Source organism: Henckelia pumila, chromosome 2, assembly GCF_033568475.1.
Source record: "Henckelia pumila isolate YLH828 chromosome 2, ASM3356847v2, whole genome shotgun sequence".
Taxonomy (NCBI): domain Eukaryota; kingdom Viridiplantae; phylum Streptophyta; class Magnoliopsida; order Lamiales; family Gesneriaceae; genus Henckelia; species Henckelia pumila.
Window position 1 is genome coordinate 14,588,309 of NC_133121.1, and position 19,204 is coordinate 14,607,512.

General features: G+C 35.7%; 2 protein-coding genes across 3 annotated transcripts; both read right to left on the reverse strand.

The window, feature by feature from the left end:
* Positions 1 to 233: 233 nt before the first annotated feature.
* LOC140884422 (uncharacterized) lies at positions 234 to 9,564 on the reverse strand. Of its 2 annotated transcripts, none has more exons than XM_073291178.1 (7): positions 9,546 to 9,564; positions 1,945 to 2,120; positions 1,457 to 1,609; positions 1,207 to 1,300; positions 1,034 to 1,116; positions 774 to 927; positions 234 to 687 (listed from the first exon to the last, which is right to left on the reverse strand). In XM_073291178.1, the coding sequence occupies exons 2-7, from the start codon at positions 2,098 to 2,100 to the stop codon at positions 452 to 454; spliced, it is 876 nt and encodes a 291-aa protein (XP_073147279.1). In that variant the 5' UTR covers positions 2,101 to 2,120; positions 9,546 to 9,564; the 3' UTR covers positions 234 to 451. The 2 variants fall into 2 exon arrangements, with proteins under 2 accessions (XP_073147279.1, XP_073147278.1); XM_073291177.1 differs by lacking the exon at positions 9,546 to 9,564 and adding an exon at positions 7,636 to 7,708 and having other exon boundaries at positions 235 to 687.
* Positions 2,723 to 3,631, reverse strand: LOC140877259 (protein ANTAGONIST OF LIKE HETEROCHROMATIN PROTEIN 1-like). The gene has a single exon (XM_073280799.1). It carries the CDS (start codon positions 3,629 to 3,631, stop codon positions 2,723 to 2,725), a length of 909 nt encoding a protein of 302 aa, XP_073136900.1.
* Positions 9,565 to 19,204: the final 9,640 nt, after the last annotated feature.

Sequence of the window (19,204 nt, forward strand, 5' to 3'; positions counted from 1 at the left end):
TAACGTATTTTAATATTTTGTAGTGATTTTCATCCATCAAACAAAATTTTCTGACATGTAGATTTAATTGTTGCTTATATTTGATATTAGCAACTGAATCCCAAGTTCCACATACTAAAAACGTAAATAGGTTGATATGTGTAGTGTATTGTAAAACCATTACCCAACCTATACCCATCCGGGTACAAAAGTTGAATACCCATTACTCAGCTCATACCCAATTAACATTACCCAAACGAGTTGGACTAGGGTCGGATATTCATGGTCATCTCTATGCAACACATAATATCCATTCACTTAGAATTGAAAAAATAAAATTGACTGAATATGTATTGCTTTTAACTGACTATGATTCTGTAACTTGAAATCGAAATGGGAGGAATAAATGAAAAAATCCCATCTCATCCAACAGAGGAGGAAATTCTACCAAATAATTCGGAAATAGAATGCATCACCATGGTATCTCCTGGCCATCCCAGGCGAAAAACTTGCCATTGTCTGAACCCTTTGCGCTGTTGATGATGCTTAACAACTTCTGCACTGAAAATTCTTTCGTGAATAGTTTATCTTTTGGGACATTTCCCTGAAAAGGTCTAGATAAATCTGTATCTACAGTGCCTGGATGCAACAACATGCATACAATTGGATCTTTCTTACGGGCAAACTCCACGGACACAGTTTTCGTCACTGCATGACATTGGAGACAAAGGTTTCATGAAGTGAACATGATCTGACAATTTAAAATTTGAGCTCAAGAAAGAACAGATTCATACACTGATTAAGTGCAGCCTTAGAAGATCGATACGAGTGCCACCCTCCTAAATGATTATCTCCAATGGATCCTACCCTGGCGCTTATACTTGCAACTATCGCAAAATCTCTATCAGTTCCAGTTCCTCCTCCAGCCTTGAGCAAAGGCCACATGTGCTTTTTGTATAAATCAGACATCAAAAGCACATGTCAAACCAAACATTTTCTCACTGAGGAACACTCTGCTCGAACAAGACATACAGTGTAAACTGATTAATCATACCTTAGTGACCAATAGAGGACCAACGGCATTAACCTCATAGGCAAGAAGTAGTGCTTCTCTGTTAACTTTACTCAATGTTGTTTCTGCATTGAATGATGAAATTAATGGTTCATTCATTTTACTTAGTATATACCATTAACTAGTTCAGCTTCTACAACAAAAACAGTATCAACCTGGTCGCAAAATGTCAGGCATCGATAGTATTCCCGATGCATTGACGAGAAGGTTTAGATAACCATATTTGTCTTCTACAGACTTGGCCACTTCCTGAGAATCAAGTGTAGTTTAAATGACAGCACACCAACACAGGAGCGTGTATCAAATAAAGTCTAGCAACGAGTATACTGACTATGCAATCACTCACGTACCCATTTTTTAACAAGATCAAAACAAGGTAAACAACAGCTTGAAAGGCTTTAATACCTCAATTGTGCTATCAACAGTGAGGTCCAAACGATGAATATCCAGGCGTCCTGTAAACTTATTCTTCAATTCAAGTAGGCCGGTGGCCTCATTAGGATTGCGGCATGTTGCCACAACATTCCCGTTGTTGCATTTCTCTAACAATTGTTTGACCTATATTATACACACTGTTGACATTTAACACGATTGGCAGGAACAACACAAGCCACCACTTTGATAATTACCAACACTGAATGGAAGATACAGTATGATTGAACTTCACAGAAAAACTCAGAGAAATTAATCATGAAATGTAAAAGAAAAACATATTCCAAAGATTTTGTCTTAATATAAACCCACACATCAATAGGGAATATAAAAAATTTCTCGAACAATTGTTTGACCTAATTTATGCATGACAGATAATATCCCTTAATTTAATTTGCAAAAAAGCAAAAAAGTAAAAAATACTTCTTCCTTTTGATCAAGGGTAAAGAAAATGGGCTCACGAACTCAAGGCCGATTCCCCTGGAAGCACCTTGAACCATAGAAACGCCAACTTCCCGGAATTTGACTGAAGCAGAAGAAAACATTTGGGTTCTGGCAAATGGCATTAGAAATGGGGTTGCGACAAAAATCCGCTGCCCGATAAAACTCAGCTTCATCAGTGTGAGGCACTTGACTCCTATTCATAATTAAGAGCATCCGCAATGCCATCTTGTTATTAACACAATAACACTCTCCAACTCATCAAAAGTTGTGAACCCCACTGTTAATAACACATCCTTCTTTTCACCACAATCCTATTAACATTAACATTCATTATTTATGGGTCCCACATTCCACTCAATATTATAAAATTATTTTATACTAAATAAATTCATTTTCTTTACATTTTATAATATATTTATAATTATAATATTATATTTTAAGTTTTAATTTAATTAATTTTAAAAATAAAAAAATCATTTTAATATATTTATTCAACACACGAAATTATTAAATTCAAATGCAACAATAACTTTAAAAAAATCACAATACAAAGAAATTAAAAATAACAAATACAATATTAATTCACGGATTCATGTTGTTGCAATTTCCCCAGATATGCTCCACTTGAACAAGGTCTTACGGCACGATCACTATATCTTTTATTTTTCTTTATCTTTCCTCTATGGAAAGAGGGGATGATACATGGCTCGAGAGCTCATTGGTAAGGTAGCGCCTTATTGGAAAAGTCTGCTTTGCTTAGAGAAGAAAGACGCAGGTCCAAAACGATCCAATTCCCTATGACCTATAGTGAACTCCTGCCACAGTTAAATCCTCCCCTTCATCGTTGTACCAATCTATCACGTGACCTCCTTCGTCCTCAATAATCATGTTATGCAAAATAATGCATGCTAACATTATTTGTTTTAATTTTTTCCTATACAAATAGCGAGCTGGGCCTTTGACAATCGCCCATCGAGATTGGAGCACACCAAATGCCCGCTCGACATCTTTTCTTGCAGATTCCTGTCTTTCCTTAAACAACTTTCTCTTGGGATCCTCCGGGCAAGGAAAAGCCTTAACGAAAGTAGCCCACTCGGGATATATTCCATATGTTAAATAATAACCTTTCGTATATGTAGTGCCGTTCACCGTAAAATTAACCTCCGGCGCATTTCCTTGCAAGACGTTGTTGAAGATTGGAGATTCATATAACACGTTGATATCGTTGCGTGAACCGGCGACCCCAAAGAAGGCATGCCAAATCCACAAGTCATGAGACGCGACAGCCTCTAGCACAATTGTTGGTGACCCACATTGACCTTTCCAAGCAACCGGACAATTTTTCCATTTCCAATGCATACAATCAAGGCTACCCAACATGCCAGGGAAGCCGTGTCTGTCATCATGCATTTGAAGAAGACGTTGAACATCATCAGCATTTGGTCTTCTTAAGTACCTATCACCAAATATTTCAACCAAGTATTCACAAAATTTGAAAAGACACCTGATGGCAGTGGATTCACCCATACGTAGGTACTCGTCAAGATGATCTGCAGGGACTCCGTAAGCTAGTTTACGAATCGCAGCGGTGCATTTTTGTAGTGGTGACAATCCTTTTCTTCGCACAGCATCTTCCCTTTGTTGAAAAAACGTCGAATGATTCTCTAAGGCAGTCACTATGCGAAAGAATAAATCTCTTCGCATTCGAAACCGTCTTCGAAATATTCCATCATGATACACCGGGTTTGTAGAGAAATAATCATTGACGAGCCTCTCATGACCGACTTCACGATTTCTTTGGATGAACTACTTCTTCTGCGTGTTTCTCTCCTCTGATATGCTTCCATAACTTGTTGGTGTTGTTGAAGTACCATTAACATCAGATCTTCTACCGGATCATCATCTTGCTCATCGATTTGAACATGTACTTCTTCTTCTTCTCTTGTCGAACTGGAACTTGACCTAGAGCTGTCTGTGGAATGAGACATTTTCGGAGGAAATATATTGTTGTATATGTGTTTGTAAGTTATCTTAGTGAAATGCAAATATCTTAGCACAATGTGTCTATATATAAAGGATATCTTGCAACGACTAGTTTTCAACGGCTATTTTGCAACGATTAGATTATAACGGCTAGTTTGCAACGGATAGTTTCTTACGACTATTTTGCAAAAATAGTTTAATACATTCATCAACTTTTTCAAATTGTATACTTTAATATATATTCTTTATTTTTATATTATTTTAATAAAAAAAGTTTCAAAAATTGATTATAGTAGATACCTAACGTGGCTTGCATTCTTAGAGAATCCACATAACTTGAGCAATCCAACTACTTTAATAATTATACCAATTCCACCATATTTTCTTTCCTTTTTTGTTCTATATTTCTTTTATCAAACCCATTTTGCTTCAAAGATAAGATTATTTGCTTAGCACCATCTATTTATATATCTTTGAAATCTATTAATTAACTCAATATGTTTTGAAAATATAATTTTGTTTATTTCGAAAAAAGTTGTAAGTTGATTTTATTTGTCTTCATTTAATTCAATCTAATAAGTCAAGTTGTTGGATAATTAGAAATTTGATATTACTACTTTGTAATGACTAGTTTTCAAAGTTGATAAAAATTTTAAATCACGATAATTGGAACCACACTAATTAAAAATTACAATAACTCGAAACCACAATAATTAAAAATTACAATCACTCGAAAATACTACATTACAATCACTCGAAAATACAATAACTAAACAATACAAATACTTCGAAATGCAATAATTAAACAATACAATCAATCGAAATGCGCAAACAATTTATATATTCCAACTGGACCTGATATCCTTGCACAAACATTCATGTATGATAAGTTGCTCAGTAGTCATTTCCGAGGTGTCTTTGTTCAAGATCTCGTACTCCTTCAACCTCAATCGACGATTCTTTGCTTCTGCATTGGACAAGGAAGCTTTTTCCTTAATCTCCTCAACTTCAAGTTGTTTTGTTTCAGATCGACTTCAGACTTCTTTACGTTTGTGTACTCATTGAACTTTGAAAAAATATTGTCATAGTTTACTGTCAGATCCTCCATGGTCGATTTGACTTTGTCTTTTCCCTTTCTTTTTGCTGCCTTCCTACCCATTGGACGATTATCTTCGTCATCTATGTCTACGCTCACATTTTAGTTGGAAAATGTGTTGCTTGCTCCTGACTCAGAGGTCCTCGTCTTCTTTGTGGCCACAAAGTGATCATCGGATTGTGGAGTAAACATTGGACGATCTTTAACAATTCTCCACACATGCTCGAGGTTGAACGCAACACCATTGTTTTCTTCGCGATATTTTTCATACGCAAACCTCAATATGTCTTCATCACTGTGACCACTGCGATATAAACTGTAAATACTATTGTAATTTGCGTTGAATAGATTTTCCTTCTTTTGGATTGTGTTGTGCCAATGTGACCGTATAACATTAGCTTTTCTGCTGTTTGAACTTGCAGGACGATTGTCATTGTAGTAGCTTGCGACACGTCCCCAAAATGCATCTGCCTTCTGGTCATTGCCGATTATTGGATCATCACTGATTGTGACAAAACTTCTGGCCAAGACCTCATCTTCAACCTATGTCCAAGTCGAACGCTTTCTCGTACCCTCAGCATTCGGAATTGTTTTTTCTAAATTCACCACCTCGATTGGGAATTCACGATCGGAAAGTTGAGTCTATGGGACAAAAGTCGGAGATGCAGGTTCAGTCGGCATCGAAGATGAAAAATACGTACCAGTTGTGTATGGGGTACCAAAGCCTTGAAGAACTGGCGGCGTGAATGGTGGATGACTCGTGTTTTGCCAATATTCGGCTGGAAGCGGTTGTGGTGGACCTCTGGAGGTATAATTCGGATGGCTCATAAAATTTTCAAATCCTTGGAAATTTTGAACGTTTTGTGGAGGAAACTGCATATTTGGAAATGGATGTGGACATTGATGAGTTGGTGGAATTTGTGGATTTTGGGAAGATGCATTTTCTTGCGATTTTTGTGTAGAATTTAACAAATATGTAAGATATGCCCTCGTATTTTCATCCATTTCGGATAGAAAATAATATTTCAGAAAAGAGTAAGAAAGATATAGGAGAGAATGAAAGTAGAATTGAAGAGTGTTGGAAGTGGAATGAATTTTGGTGATAGCATTGAAGGGTATTTATAGATGAAAATTCTAACTAGCCGTTAACTAGCCGTTATAATTTATTTATTTATTTTTTTATATTAAAAATAAAATAAATTAAATAACAAAAAAAAAAGTTTCCGTTAAAAAATGCACTAGTTTGACACAATCTGACAAATAATTGAATATATTACCGTTATTTATTATTATTTAAATTAAAAAATTAAAAAAAATTAAAAAAAAATAAAGTAATGCAGGTGCAGACGCGTGGGGCCCGCGTCTGCACCTGCACACTCTCTTTCTGGCGCGTGCTTGCAACAAAGTGATGGGGCGTGATTTTGTACAAAAAAAAAAAAGAAAAGAAAGGAAGATGGGCGCTGTGAACGCCCATCTTCTCTCTCTTGTGGGTGGGTGTTAATAACACCCACCCACAATGCTATGAACACCCATTGTGGGTGCTCTAACATACAACTTGCTTAGATTCAGTGGCGAAGCCACCCCAATGTGGGCTTTTGGCCACACTGGGCCCAAAAATAATGTACATATATATAATTTTTTTACCTAAATTTTAAAATTTTTACCTATTATAATTACATGCTTAGATGTTGGATCCAAAAAAAGAATAATTTTTTTCTTTTAATAATTTTTATACCCAAATTTTTGGCTCAAATTTTTAGAATTTTTTACAATGTTTTCTTCTCACAATTCCCAAAATTTAGGTTCAGTTATTTTTCCATTGTTAGTCAATCATTCAATTGTTTTAATATTGTGTATGTTTTTTGCAATCGAGAATGTTTTTTTGCATATTTCGAATGTAGAGTTTATATTTTCTATCAAAAATTTTTTATTGAAAATTCTGTACGCTTTGTTCTTCGTCATATTTTTGGTGTTTTAACATCAATTAATAGGTGCTACTGGTTATGTACGTAGACATGTGTTCAAATCTTAAAAATTATCGATTAATCGGTGCTATTTTTTATTTATTAATTATAATATATTGATGTCTACACTCAATAAAAATCCTAGCTCCGCCCCTGGTTAAATTAAAAAAAATGGTAAACAGGCTTAAACTTTGATTCATTATGAACCCAAAACTATGACAGTCATATCAAATACTGAAACCAATATGGTATCATGTAAGTAATATAGGCACATACAACCATCATGTGAATATGTCCACACATACAATTAAAGTAAATAAACCACAGATGAATAAAATCTTCGGAACTTATCCCGAAATACATATAATATACTAGGATTATTGTACCCAACTATTAGCTTATTATGCTACTTATAATATGCAACCTCACATGTGACTTCCTGCATACGCACCCTCTCTTTTAAGCATATATCCGATATGAAACGACCAGTATAAAACCGAACCAGAACTTTATTGAATGCAATGTGTGATGTGAAGATGCAATAGTATAAAACCGAAGAAGAACTTTATTGAATTCAATGTGTAATGTAATGCAATGCATGTTGTGAAGATGCAATATTTGATAAACATCTGTGGAGTATAGAAAGCCAATAATGGTAACTATACTCGAATATAACACGATGATGTGCGATGTGTGACCCCTCGGCTTAGCTTTTATCTCCCCATCCGATTACTCTCAGTGTTATAATTTTATTAATGAATGAAAATTAATAAAATGTCAAATAACCTTTGGCTTCTGAAAAACCAGTAACATTTGGATTTTTGGAAGTAAAATAATCTTTACATTTTTGAAAGGTCAATAACATTTGGGTTGCTCAAGGGTTAAATAACCTTTGATATGTCGAAGGGACACTGAATCTTATCATACTGAAGGGTCATTTCATTTCCTATAAATACTTGACATCCTCGTTTCAAAATTTACAACTTGAAAAACCAATTTTCTCTCTATCTCTCTTCTCTCGGTTTCTGTCTGCGCTATTTCTATCTAAATCGTGATAAAGTTCAGGTACTTTTCAGTTCGACGTAGAGCATCCGATGCTCGAAGGCAGAGGCTGAAATGTGTTTGATCACATTCAAATTTCACATTAATATCGACTTATTTCCAGAATTCAAATCCCCCTCCCCTTCTTTTTGGCTTCACATCCGAGAACTCAATCAAAAAATCCGTTATGCTTTCGGAACCGGGAACTGTTTGTTTGTAAGGCGAGGAATGATAGAAATGGTGCTTTACGAGAAAGAACCCTTTAACCTTTCCGACCTATTCAATTCAATAAATGGGTATTCACTCGATTGAGGGGGGATAGCCAAGCGCATAATGTCACGTCAATGGATTTTATCATCAACTTGATGAGGGTTAATATAAGACCTTTTTCGAGTCTTTAGCCAAAGTTCTCCCTTATATTCCGTGTAAACTCCTGTCTGCCCTTTCTATTTGCAATTACCGCTCTAGAATACCCAGAAGAAGAAATTAAGCCTTCTGCCTAAGATGATCCCGATGGTCAAGCGGCTGAACTCGTTGCAAGAAGTGGTCGACGAACTGGGTTACTCTATGAAAAGGCACCCAAAGACACTAGCGCGGAGCCCGATGGCACCAAGTTATTCAAATAAGTCGTGTTTTCCGCGAGAGTACGCACCGATCTTGCGCGGATTACAAGTGTTGGTTTTCTAAAATAAATCCATACTTTCATCACGCGGTGGTCAGGAGTTTGCCAAGAAGTTTCGTCTCTTTGCGACTGTGACTTGCTTGAATAAACAGATTAAATTAAGAAAAGATGAAACAATTCCTAGTAAGAGGAGTGGCCCAAGGACGACAATCCGCATACACCCTTAAGAGTGATTCAGTCGACACAAAGGTGGAAAAGCCCGTCATAAAGCAGTCTTCTACTTCTAGTTGACTGTTGGTCAGAGAGAAGGCACTTATAGCATCGCGCGGCCATTGGGAGGATCGTTGGCATTCATTCTGGGCAGAAAGATAAACTAATCTACAACTTCCTATTGGCTTGTTGATTTTAATATAGGTATCATCGTTGAATCCTGAGAAACTATCGTCTACAATGAACCATCATTAATAATCAAAATCAATACATGTAATATAACAGTAAATACAAAAGTATGGATTTATTTTTACACTAGGAGATTTAACGCCTATATTGTGAAATGAATCGATGTAATAATGTTAAAATTGAGTATTTGCAGCCGTTTCATTGATCGAACACCCTTCCCGAGCTGAAATTGTGGAAGAAACACTTACTAGCAACACGTATCAAATTAATGATGGTTATTTACAACAGGTACTTTGCCATAAAATTCCTAAAATCAGCTCAATTGGGTCGTTCTCTCATTCAATAAATCACAATACAACAGAACGATTTTGTTTAAAATTAAAAAACGAAGCCCCTCAAGCAGACCAACACATAGAATTATTCTTACATAACCACGATCAAGTTCAAGACATCTGTATATTCGAATTTCCAACGCTTAATTTTGAATAAAATCGGAGAATCAAGGAAACTTACATTAATTGACACCTAATTCGCTCGGGGAGTCGAGGATTTTCATGGGATTGAGACGGAGTGGCGTTGCTAATTCCTCTTTTTCGTAAGGATATAAAGCGAGTGCAAGTGCAACAGCCAACATTTGCAAAACCTTTGAAACATGTAAAAATCTTTGATAATTTGGATGCCAGTAATCATTGCCCAAAACCTTGGTAGCACCTTCACACATCGAGATAGATTAGGACAAAAAAGACACCATATAGTGTATCTTTAGACACAGGATTAATTTGATAACCATCTACAAGTGACAACCGTCATTAACTCTTTTTTACTCAAAAGAGTGCATTATTGATTTTTAAAAAGAATTTTGATTAATCCTTGCCATCTGCAAATACTTAATTTTAACATTATTACATCGATTCATTTCACAATGTAGGCATTACATCGACACAGATTTCTTGAACTTGATCGTGGTTATGTAAGAATAATTCTATGTGTTGAGGTATGACAAAGTACCTGCTGGAAATTTGAATATACAGATGTCTTGAACTTGATCGTGGTTATGTAAGAATAATTCTCTGTGTTGGTCTGCTTGAGGGGCTTCGTTTCTGAATTTTAAACAAAATCATTCTGTTGTATTGTGATTTATTGAATGAGATAACGACTCAATTGAGCTGATTTTGGGAATTTTATGGCAAAGTAACTGCTGTAAATAACCATCATTAATTTGATATGTGTTGCCTAGATACGTGCTGTAAAGAAACGTGTACAAGTGACAACCATCATTAACTCTTTTTTACTCAAAAGAGTGCATTATTGATTTTTAAAAAGAATTTTGATTAATCCTTGTGTTTTTTTTTATCAAATTAATCATGTGTTTAAAGATACACGATATGGTGTCTTTTTTGTCCTAATCTATCTCGATGTGTGAAGGTGCTACCAAGGTTTTGGGCAATGATTACTGGTATACAAATTATCAAAGATTTTTACATGTTTCAAAGGTTTTGCAAATGTTGGATGTTGCACTTGCACTTGCTTTATCTCCTTACGAAAAAGAGGAATTAGCAACGCCACTCAGTCTCAATCCCATGAAAATCCTCGAGTCCCCGAGCGAATTAGGTGTCAATTAATGTAATTTTCCTTGATTCTCCGATTTTTTTCGAAATTAAGCGTTGGAAATTCGAATATACAGATGTCTTGAACTTGATCGTGGTTATGTAAGAATAATTCTCTGTGTTGGTCTGCTTGAGGGGATTCATTTCTGAATTTTAAACAAAATCGTTATGTTGTATTGTGATTTATTGAATGAGAGAACTACCCAATTGAGCTGATTTTAGGAATTTTATGGCAAAGTACCTGCTGTAAATAACCATCATTAATTTGATACGTGTTGCCTAGTAAGTGTTTCTTCCACAATTTCAGCTCAGGAAGGGTGTTCGATCAATGAAACAACTGCAAATACTCAATTTTAACATTATTACATCGATTCATTTCACAATGTAGGCGTTAAATCTCCTAGTGTAAAAATAAATCCATACTTTCATCACGCGGTGGTTAGGAGTTTGCCAAGAAGTTTCGTCTCTTTGCGACTATGACTTGCTTGAATAAACAGATTAAATCAATAAAAGATGAAACAATTCCTAATAAGAGGAGTGGCCCAAGGACGACAATCCGACTACACCCTTAAGAGTGATTCATTCGACATAGAGGTGGGAAAGCCCATCATAAAGCAGTCTTCTACTTCTAGTCGACTGTTGGCCTGAGAGAAGGCGCTTATAGCATCGCGCGGCCATTGGGAGGATCGTTGGGCATTCATTCTGGGCAGAAAGATAAAACTAAGCTACAACTTCCTATTGGCTTGTTGCTTTTAATATAGGTATCATCGTTGAATCTTGAGAAACTATCGTCTACAATGAACCTCGAAACATCGTAAAAGGAGATGTCTACTATTGTATAATAAGGTTTATTTTAATTGTAATACAAGCTATTTCACATTCAAGTATTACTATACTCCCTCATAGTTTCCATGACAATCTTAAAACATATTTGATATTCGAAAAATTCAATACGTGATTTGTGTTTCAGATACGGAAAATAACTCGAATAAGTCAAAGGTAACTCTTCTAGTTTTTAAGGAGACTACATCTCAAGTTACTGTTCCTACTGGTACGATACCAGTGAACCGTGATGACAAACCAGAAAAATTTGATAGGTCGAATTTCAAGAGGTGGCAACAGAAGATTCTCTTTTACCTCACTACTTTGAATCTGGCAAGGTTCTTGACCGAAGATGCTCCCAAACTTGTTGAGGCCGAGGGAGATGTTCAGACATCTATTGTTGATGATGCATAGCACCATTCAGATTTCTTGTGTAAAAATTATTTATTGAATTGTTTGGATGATTCGTTATATAACGTGTATAGTGAAAAGAAAACGGCTCGAGAACTCTGGGAGTCTTTGTATCGAAAATATAAAACCAAGGATGTCGGGGCCAAGAAATTTATTGTTCGCCGATTCTTGGACTACAAGATGGTAGATTCCAAGACCGTGATCAGCCAGGTTCAAGAACTCCAAGTGATCTTGCATGATATTAATGCGGAGGGCATGTTGCTGAGTGAAATATTTCAAGTGACAGCTATCATAGAAAAATTTCCTCCGACTTGGAAGGATTTCAAAAATTATTTGAAACACAAACGAAAGGAAATGAATGTGGAAGAACTTGTTGTCAGGCTTCGCATCGAAGAAGACAACAAGAGTTTTGATCAAAGATTTTTAATCTTTATGTGGTGAAAGTAAATGTGGTCGAGCATTGTCAGAGCTCAAAGGCAAAGAAAAACACACTTAAATTCGGGAGAGATTCCCAGTTGGACCCAAGAAAGACAATTTGAAGAAAATTTTTTTGGGGAAATGTTACAACAGTGGCGGTCCGGTCACAAGGCTTCAAAGTGCAAGAAACCGAAGAAAAATAGGGAGATAAATATAGCGGAGACCATGTCTCAAGAGGTCTCTAATATGAATCTTTGTGCTGCTATATTTGAGGTGAACTTGGTGGGTTCAACCCAAGAGAGGTGGTTTGACACTGGAGCCAATCGCCACGTGTTCTACGATAAGGAGATCTGCAATTCTTGATGAGTTCGAGAATGGTGAAATACATTGAACAACCTGAAGGTTTTTCTGCGCCTGGACAAGAAAACAAGGTTTGTAAACTGGTAAAGTCTTTGTATGGCTTAAAACAAGCACCAAAGCAATTACACGAAGAATTCGATAATACCATTTTAGAAAGTGGATTTAAGGTCAATAAGTGTGACAAATGTGTATACATTAAAGACTAAAAATGGATATTTTATTTTATATCTTTACGTATATGACATGCTTATCATTAAGAGCAATGATAAGATGATTAAACCCACTAAGAGTATGTTGATTTGTTGAACTCAAGATTTGAAATGAAAGACATGGGATTAGCTGATTTGATTCTTGGAACTAAGATCCAAAGATATCAGAAGGGTTTGTTATGAGCCAGACACATTATGTAAAATTATTGAGAAATTCAACAAGGATAATTCTGCATTGGCGAAAATTCCGATAGATATAAGACAACATCTATCGAAGAATCGTGGTGAGGGTGTATCTCAATCAGAATACTCGAATCATTGGAAGTCAAATGTACTTAATGATATGTACAAGACCAGACATAGCCTATGCAGTTAGTGAATTGAGTATATTCACGAGTAATCCAGAAATTGAACACTGGAAAGCAATCATGAGATTGATGAGATATTTGAGGTATACTCGTGATTATAGGCTTATCTATACCAGATATCATGTTGTAATTGATGGATACAGTGATGTGAACTGGATATCGGATATGAAAGATTCAAAGTCTACGAGTGGATTTGTTTTTACACTAGGAGGCGCAACGATTGCATGAAAATATTCTAAGCAGATTGTAATAGCTCCGGATCTACGATGAAATCTGAATTTATAGCACTTGATAAATGTGTTGAAGTGGCTGAATGGGTTACGTATATTCTTAGAAGATATTCCTGGATAGGAAAAACTTGTGTTAGCTATATGTATTCATTGTGATAGTCAATATGCGATTGAAAGGCACAAAGCAATATATATTGGCAAGTCTAGATATATACGTTGTAGACACGATACCATAAGACAATTACTCTCGACTGGATTATCTCCATTAACTATGTAAAGTCAAATAATAATATAACGATTCCACTAAAAAAAGGGTTAAACAGAGAGTTGGTTGTGAAGTCATCGAGGGGAATGAGACTGAAACCTATGGAATGAATTGGTGTGGAGGAAAACTCAACCTATGCTGACTGGAGATCCCAATAACTAGGTTCAATGGGACAACCTAATTGCACTGATTTGGTGAATCACTGTGGGGTTACCCTTGTACATTTCTATGATGAAACAGTGAAATTGAAGGATAATCATATGTATTTTTAATGATTCTATCTAGAAGAGAAGTGGGGCCTCTTGGAAGGAATTGTTTGACTCAATTCTAGACTTTCTCCTAGAACCAGGGAAGAATCATGTGTGATGTGTTTCTTAATTTACACAAAAGACATAACAGTTCAAGGACATCACGTTTACTCTCAGCTAGTAAATAAAAAGTACTTTCACGAGGGGATGTTCTAAATGTCACACCTACATATCCTATGCAAGATTCGACTTTTGAATTTTATGACAATAATTTCCGTAGATTTAATTTTCTCTCATGTGAAGGATTGTTACAATTTTATTAATGAGTGAAAATTAATAAAAGGTCAAATAACCTTTGGCTTCTGAAAAGCCAGAAACCTTTGGATTTTTGAAAGATAAATAATCTTTAGATTTTTGAAATGACAACATACTAATATAAGTCTGTAAACCAATTTTCTCTCCATCTCTTTTCTCTCGGTTTATGTCTGTACATTTTCTACCTAATAAATCGCAATAAAGTCCAGGTACTGTTCAGTTCGCCTGTATCGGACTTTTTGCTTTACAAGTATCACCGTTGTATTCCTGGGACCTCAAAACAATGAACCTCAAAACATTGTAGTACAAGACGAATATGTTTTAAGCCTCCGTTTGATTTCAAACCGCTTAGTAATGGTAATACAAGCTATTATTATACTATCTCATAATTCCCCCAACACTCAGTCCTCAGATACCATGAGCCTTGACATTTGGACTACGACATACTATTGACTTTCAGCCAACACTAACATCACAAGCAAATCAGTCATGTGCATCCCAAACTCATCTGAATCAAAATAAACATGATATGTCTTAACAAGGATTGAGCTTTAACGCCTACATTGTGAAATAATCGATGAAATAATGTTAAAATTGAGTATTTGCAGCTGTTTCATTGATCAAACACCCTTTCCGAGCTGAAATTGTGGAAGAAACACTTACTAGGCAACACATATCAAATTAATGATGATTATTTACAGCAGGTACTTTGCCATAAAATTCCTAAAATCAGCTCCATTGGGTCGTTCTCTCATTCAATAAATCACAATACAACATAACGATTTTGTTTAAAATTCAGAAACGAAGCCCCTCAAGCAGACCAACACAGAGAATTATTCTTACATAACCACGATGAAGTTCAAGACATCTGTATATTCGAATTTTCAACGCTTAATTTCGAAGAAAATCGGAGAATCAAGGAAACTTACATTAATTGACACCTAATTTGCTCGGGGAGTCGAGGATTTTCATGGGATTGAAACTGAGTGGCGTTGCTAATTCCTCTTTTTCGTAAGGAGATAAAGCGAGTGCAAGAGCAAAAGCCAACATTTGCAAAACCTTTGAAACATGTAAAAATCTTTGATAATTTGGATGCTAGTAATCATTGCCCAAAACCTTGGTAGCACCTTCACACACCGAGATAGATTAGGACAAAAAGGACACCATATCGTGTATCTTTAAACACGGGATTAATTTGATAAAAAAAACACAAGGATTAATCAAAATTATTTTTAAAAATCAATAATGCACTCTTTTGAGTAAAAAAAGAACTATGTTTTTAAGAACATTGAATGCCAAAAAAAAGGTGAAATTATCGCATAAGCATTCAAGTCAGAGCTATAATTGTTCTTAATTTTAACCTATGAGGTCCAATATCAATTCCCCCACGGTAGACATTTCGGTTCCTATATATCATAAGTTAATTTGAAATAGGAACAAATTTCAATACCTATATATATATATATATATCCGAACAAATAAAATAAACCTGAAAATGCAACTAAAAGAGAGTATTTCTCCCAATTTGGTGGAGACAGGAACTTGAAGAGTAGACCTTGACTTGCTTGCTTTTTATATACAATTTTAAACACATTCTTCAAAAACCTGTTAGAAGTATAAATTTGATTAAAATTGAAATAAAATACATAAAAATCATACATGTCATTAAAATCCATAGCCTAAAATTCAAGAAAACAAATTGAAAAATAGACCTTACTGACTTACTTGTTTTTTTATAAATTGTTTTGAACACATTCTTCAAAAACATGTTAGAAGTATCAATTTCCATGAAAATGGAAATAAAAGACATAATAAAATCTTTTGTTTCAGTTGAATCTGATCATGATAAATTGAAGAGGACCACTCTTATTTCATTCAATCAATCCTTGTTATGCTTGTTTTACAATCTCGGCCAAATTAATATTAAGCAAAAAAAATTTAAAAAAAATTAGAGCTACTTGGGAGAAGATGGGAGACGATAAATTAATTAAACAAAATGTGGAAACGGTTTCATTCAAGTGGGTTAAATTTTAAATTTAAATAATTTTTTTAAATGCAAAAGTATTTATTGGATTGAGAGAAATGAGAAGAATACATTGAAGGTGTGAGGTTTCTATTTCAATATCGTACTTGGGAGAAGATGGGGGAAGTTGATGAGGGTGAGATTTATCAAATACGCTGCATTAATTACCAAATCAATAAAAAGTGACACGACGGGTTGTCACACTTGATACTTGGTAGAATGGAACAAATATTTATATATATATATACACATATATATATCTTGCTTTATCTTTCATTAGATACAACAAAAGATAGTAAAGGATGATGCACAAATAATTAAAAAAATTCAATTCATAAAACCTTATTTTTTAAGTTCTCATTATTTAGATCTACATCTGTCATTCAATAGAAAGACAAACAAAGGGAAAATTTAAATATTTGCATTTCATAATCATACGTCAAAACACGTTTATGAATAAAGCTTATTAAGTACAAATAAATTTGGAGAAGAGATAGAAACAAATGTACCTTAAATAGAAAAAGGTAATCTTATTTTCCTCATCCACATCCAACATGTGCTAAATATTGTCACCTCTGTCGGCAAATGTAGGAAGCAAAGACAAGGGTAGGTGGCAAAAGTACAATAAATATGATAGAAGCAAATTTTGTAAAGTTTTGCTGAATAACACGGTTGCCACACTTGACACGTTGCGGGAAGAAGAAACGATATGCGTTTTCACACCAATTGAAGGGCTCTATAAATAGAGCTCTTCGGTCCTCATTTTCAGTATCCCACCCTCAAGTTCTTTTTTCTTATCTTGAGTGTTCTTCTCTCCCTAATTATTTCTATATATATTTGTGAGATAGGTTTTCTCCTGTATAAGAGAGTGAGTGTCTCTTTGGAAACACAGAGAGAGATTGTAATTCTCCAAATATTATAGTGAAATCTTTTGATCTTGCCCGTGGTTTTTATCCTAATAATTTTTGGGGGTTTTTCACGTAAATCTTGGTGTCTATTATTCTTCAATTTACATAGTTTCTATCTCGTAATGCCGCACATGGGACCAACAAGTGGTATCAGAGCCTTGGCATAAAATTTCTTAAAATTTTGAGTATGCTATGTGATTGCAGCTGTGACTGATCTTCCACATCAGAAAATATTTTTTGAAGATTTTATAAGGCAGGATTCTTGTAGTCAAGATGACGGCAAAATACGAGATAGAAAAGTTCAATGGGATCAATTTTTTGTTGTGGAAATTGAAGGTGCAAGCAATTCTAACAAAGGAGCGTTGTTTGGCAGCTATTGGAGATAGACCGGCGGACGTCACGGACGATCAAAAGTGGAACGAGATGAATCACAATGTTGTTGCCAATTTGCACTTGGCTATAGCGGATGAAGTTTTGTCAAGTATCTCTGAAATAAAAAGCGCAAAAGTTATTTGGGATACTTTGACAAAACTGTACGAGGTCAAGTCACTGCACAACAAAATTTTCCTAAAGAGAAAGCTTTATACTCTTCGGATGGCGGAATCCTCATCGATAACTGACCATATCAACACATTGAATACTCTATTTTCCCGGCTAACGTCTATGGGGCATAAAATAGAGAAAAAAGAACGTGTGGAGCTTCTACTTCAAAGTCTACCAGATTCATACGATCAACTCATCATCAATGTTACCAACAATGTTGTTTCGGATAATTTAAATTTTGACGACGTCTTAACTGCGGTTCTTGGAGAATAGAGTCGTCGAAGGAACAAGGAAGATAGGTTGGCAACGTCGAAGCAAGCAGAGGCTTTACCGATGACGAGAGGAATATTGACGGAGCGTGACTCCAGTGGGAGCCACAGATATGGTAGATCCAAGTCAAGAAGTAAGAATAAGAATATTTACTGCTTTAAATGTGGCGGTAAAGGGCACTTCAAGAGAGAGTGTACGAAAAGCATCGAGAAGGGATCTCAAGGAAATGTGGCCATTACTTCAGGCGGTGGTGAAATATTATTCAGCGAAGCAGCAACGGTTGCGAAAGGCAGACTCAAATTTTGTGATGCATGGATTATGGATTCAGGAGCGACGTGGCACATTACGTCAAGGAGAGAATGGTTCGATCATTATGAACCAGTATCAGGAGGATCTGTATTCATGGGAAATGATCATGCCTTGGAAATTGCTGGGGTCGATACCATAAAAATCAAAATGTTTGATGGTACTATTCGCACCATACAGGAGGTACGACATGTGAAGGGCCTGACAAAAAATCTTTTGTCTTTGGGGCAATTTGATGATATTGGGTGCAAAACCCGTATCGAGAAAGGGATCATGAAGATTGTGAAAGGCGCGCTTGTGGTTATGAAGGTTGAAAAGGTTGATGCAAATCTGTATGTATTGTTGGGGGAAACACACAAAGAGGCGGAATTAGCTATTGCATCAATTGGTTCGGGAGAAGAATCAACAGTGTTGTGGCATATAAAACTTGGGCATATGTCAGAACGAGGAATGAAGATTCTCTCAGAACGAAAGCTGTTGTCAGGGCTTACAAAAGCGACTCTACCCTTTTGTGAGAGTTGTGTTACCAGTAAACAACACAGATTGAAGTTTGGCACGTCTACTGCCAAGAGAAAAGGAATATTGGAGCTGATTCATTCTGATGTTTGGCAAGCATCGGTGGTATCCCTAGGAGGAGCGAGATATTTTCTCGTTTATTGATGATTTCTCTAGGAGATGTTAGGTGTATCCAATCAAGAAGAAGTCAAATGTTTTTGAAGTCTTCAAAGTTTTCAAAGCGCGGGTTGAACTTGATTCTGATAAGAAAATCAAGTGTTTGAGGACTGACAATGGAGGAGAATATATCAGTGATGAGTTTGATGCATTTTGTCAGCACGAGGGCATCAAAAGACAGTTCACGACGGCTTACAC

Excerpts from the sequence above, each read along its gene's own strand:
- LOC140884422 (XM_073291178.1), bottom strand. The coding sequence starts at position 2,100 with ATGAAGCTGAGTTTTATCGGGCAGCGGATTTTTGTCGCAACCCCATTT. Across the intron at positions 1,610-1,944 it reads GGGGAATCGGCCTTGAGTTC|GTCAAACAATTGTTAGAGAA; the intron begins GTGAGCCCATTT and ends TGTATAATATAG. Across the intron at positions 688-773 it reads TAAGGCTGCACTTAATCAGT|TGACGAAAACTGTGTCCGTG; the intron begins GTATGAATCTGT and ends AATGTCATGCAG.
- LOC140877259 (XM_073280799.1), bottom strand. The coding sequence starts at position 3,631 with ATGCGAAGAGATTTATTCTTTCGCATAGTGACTGCCTTAGAGAATCAT.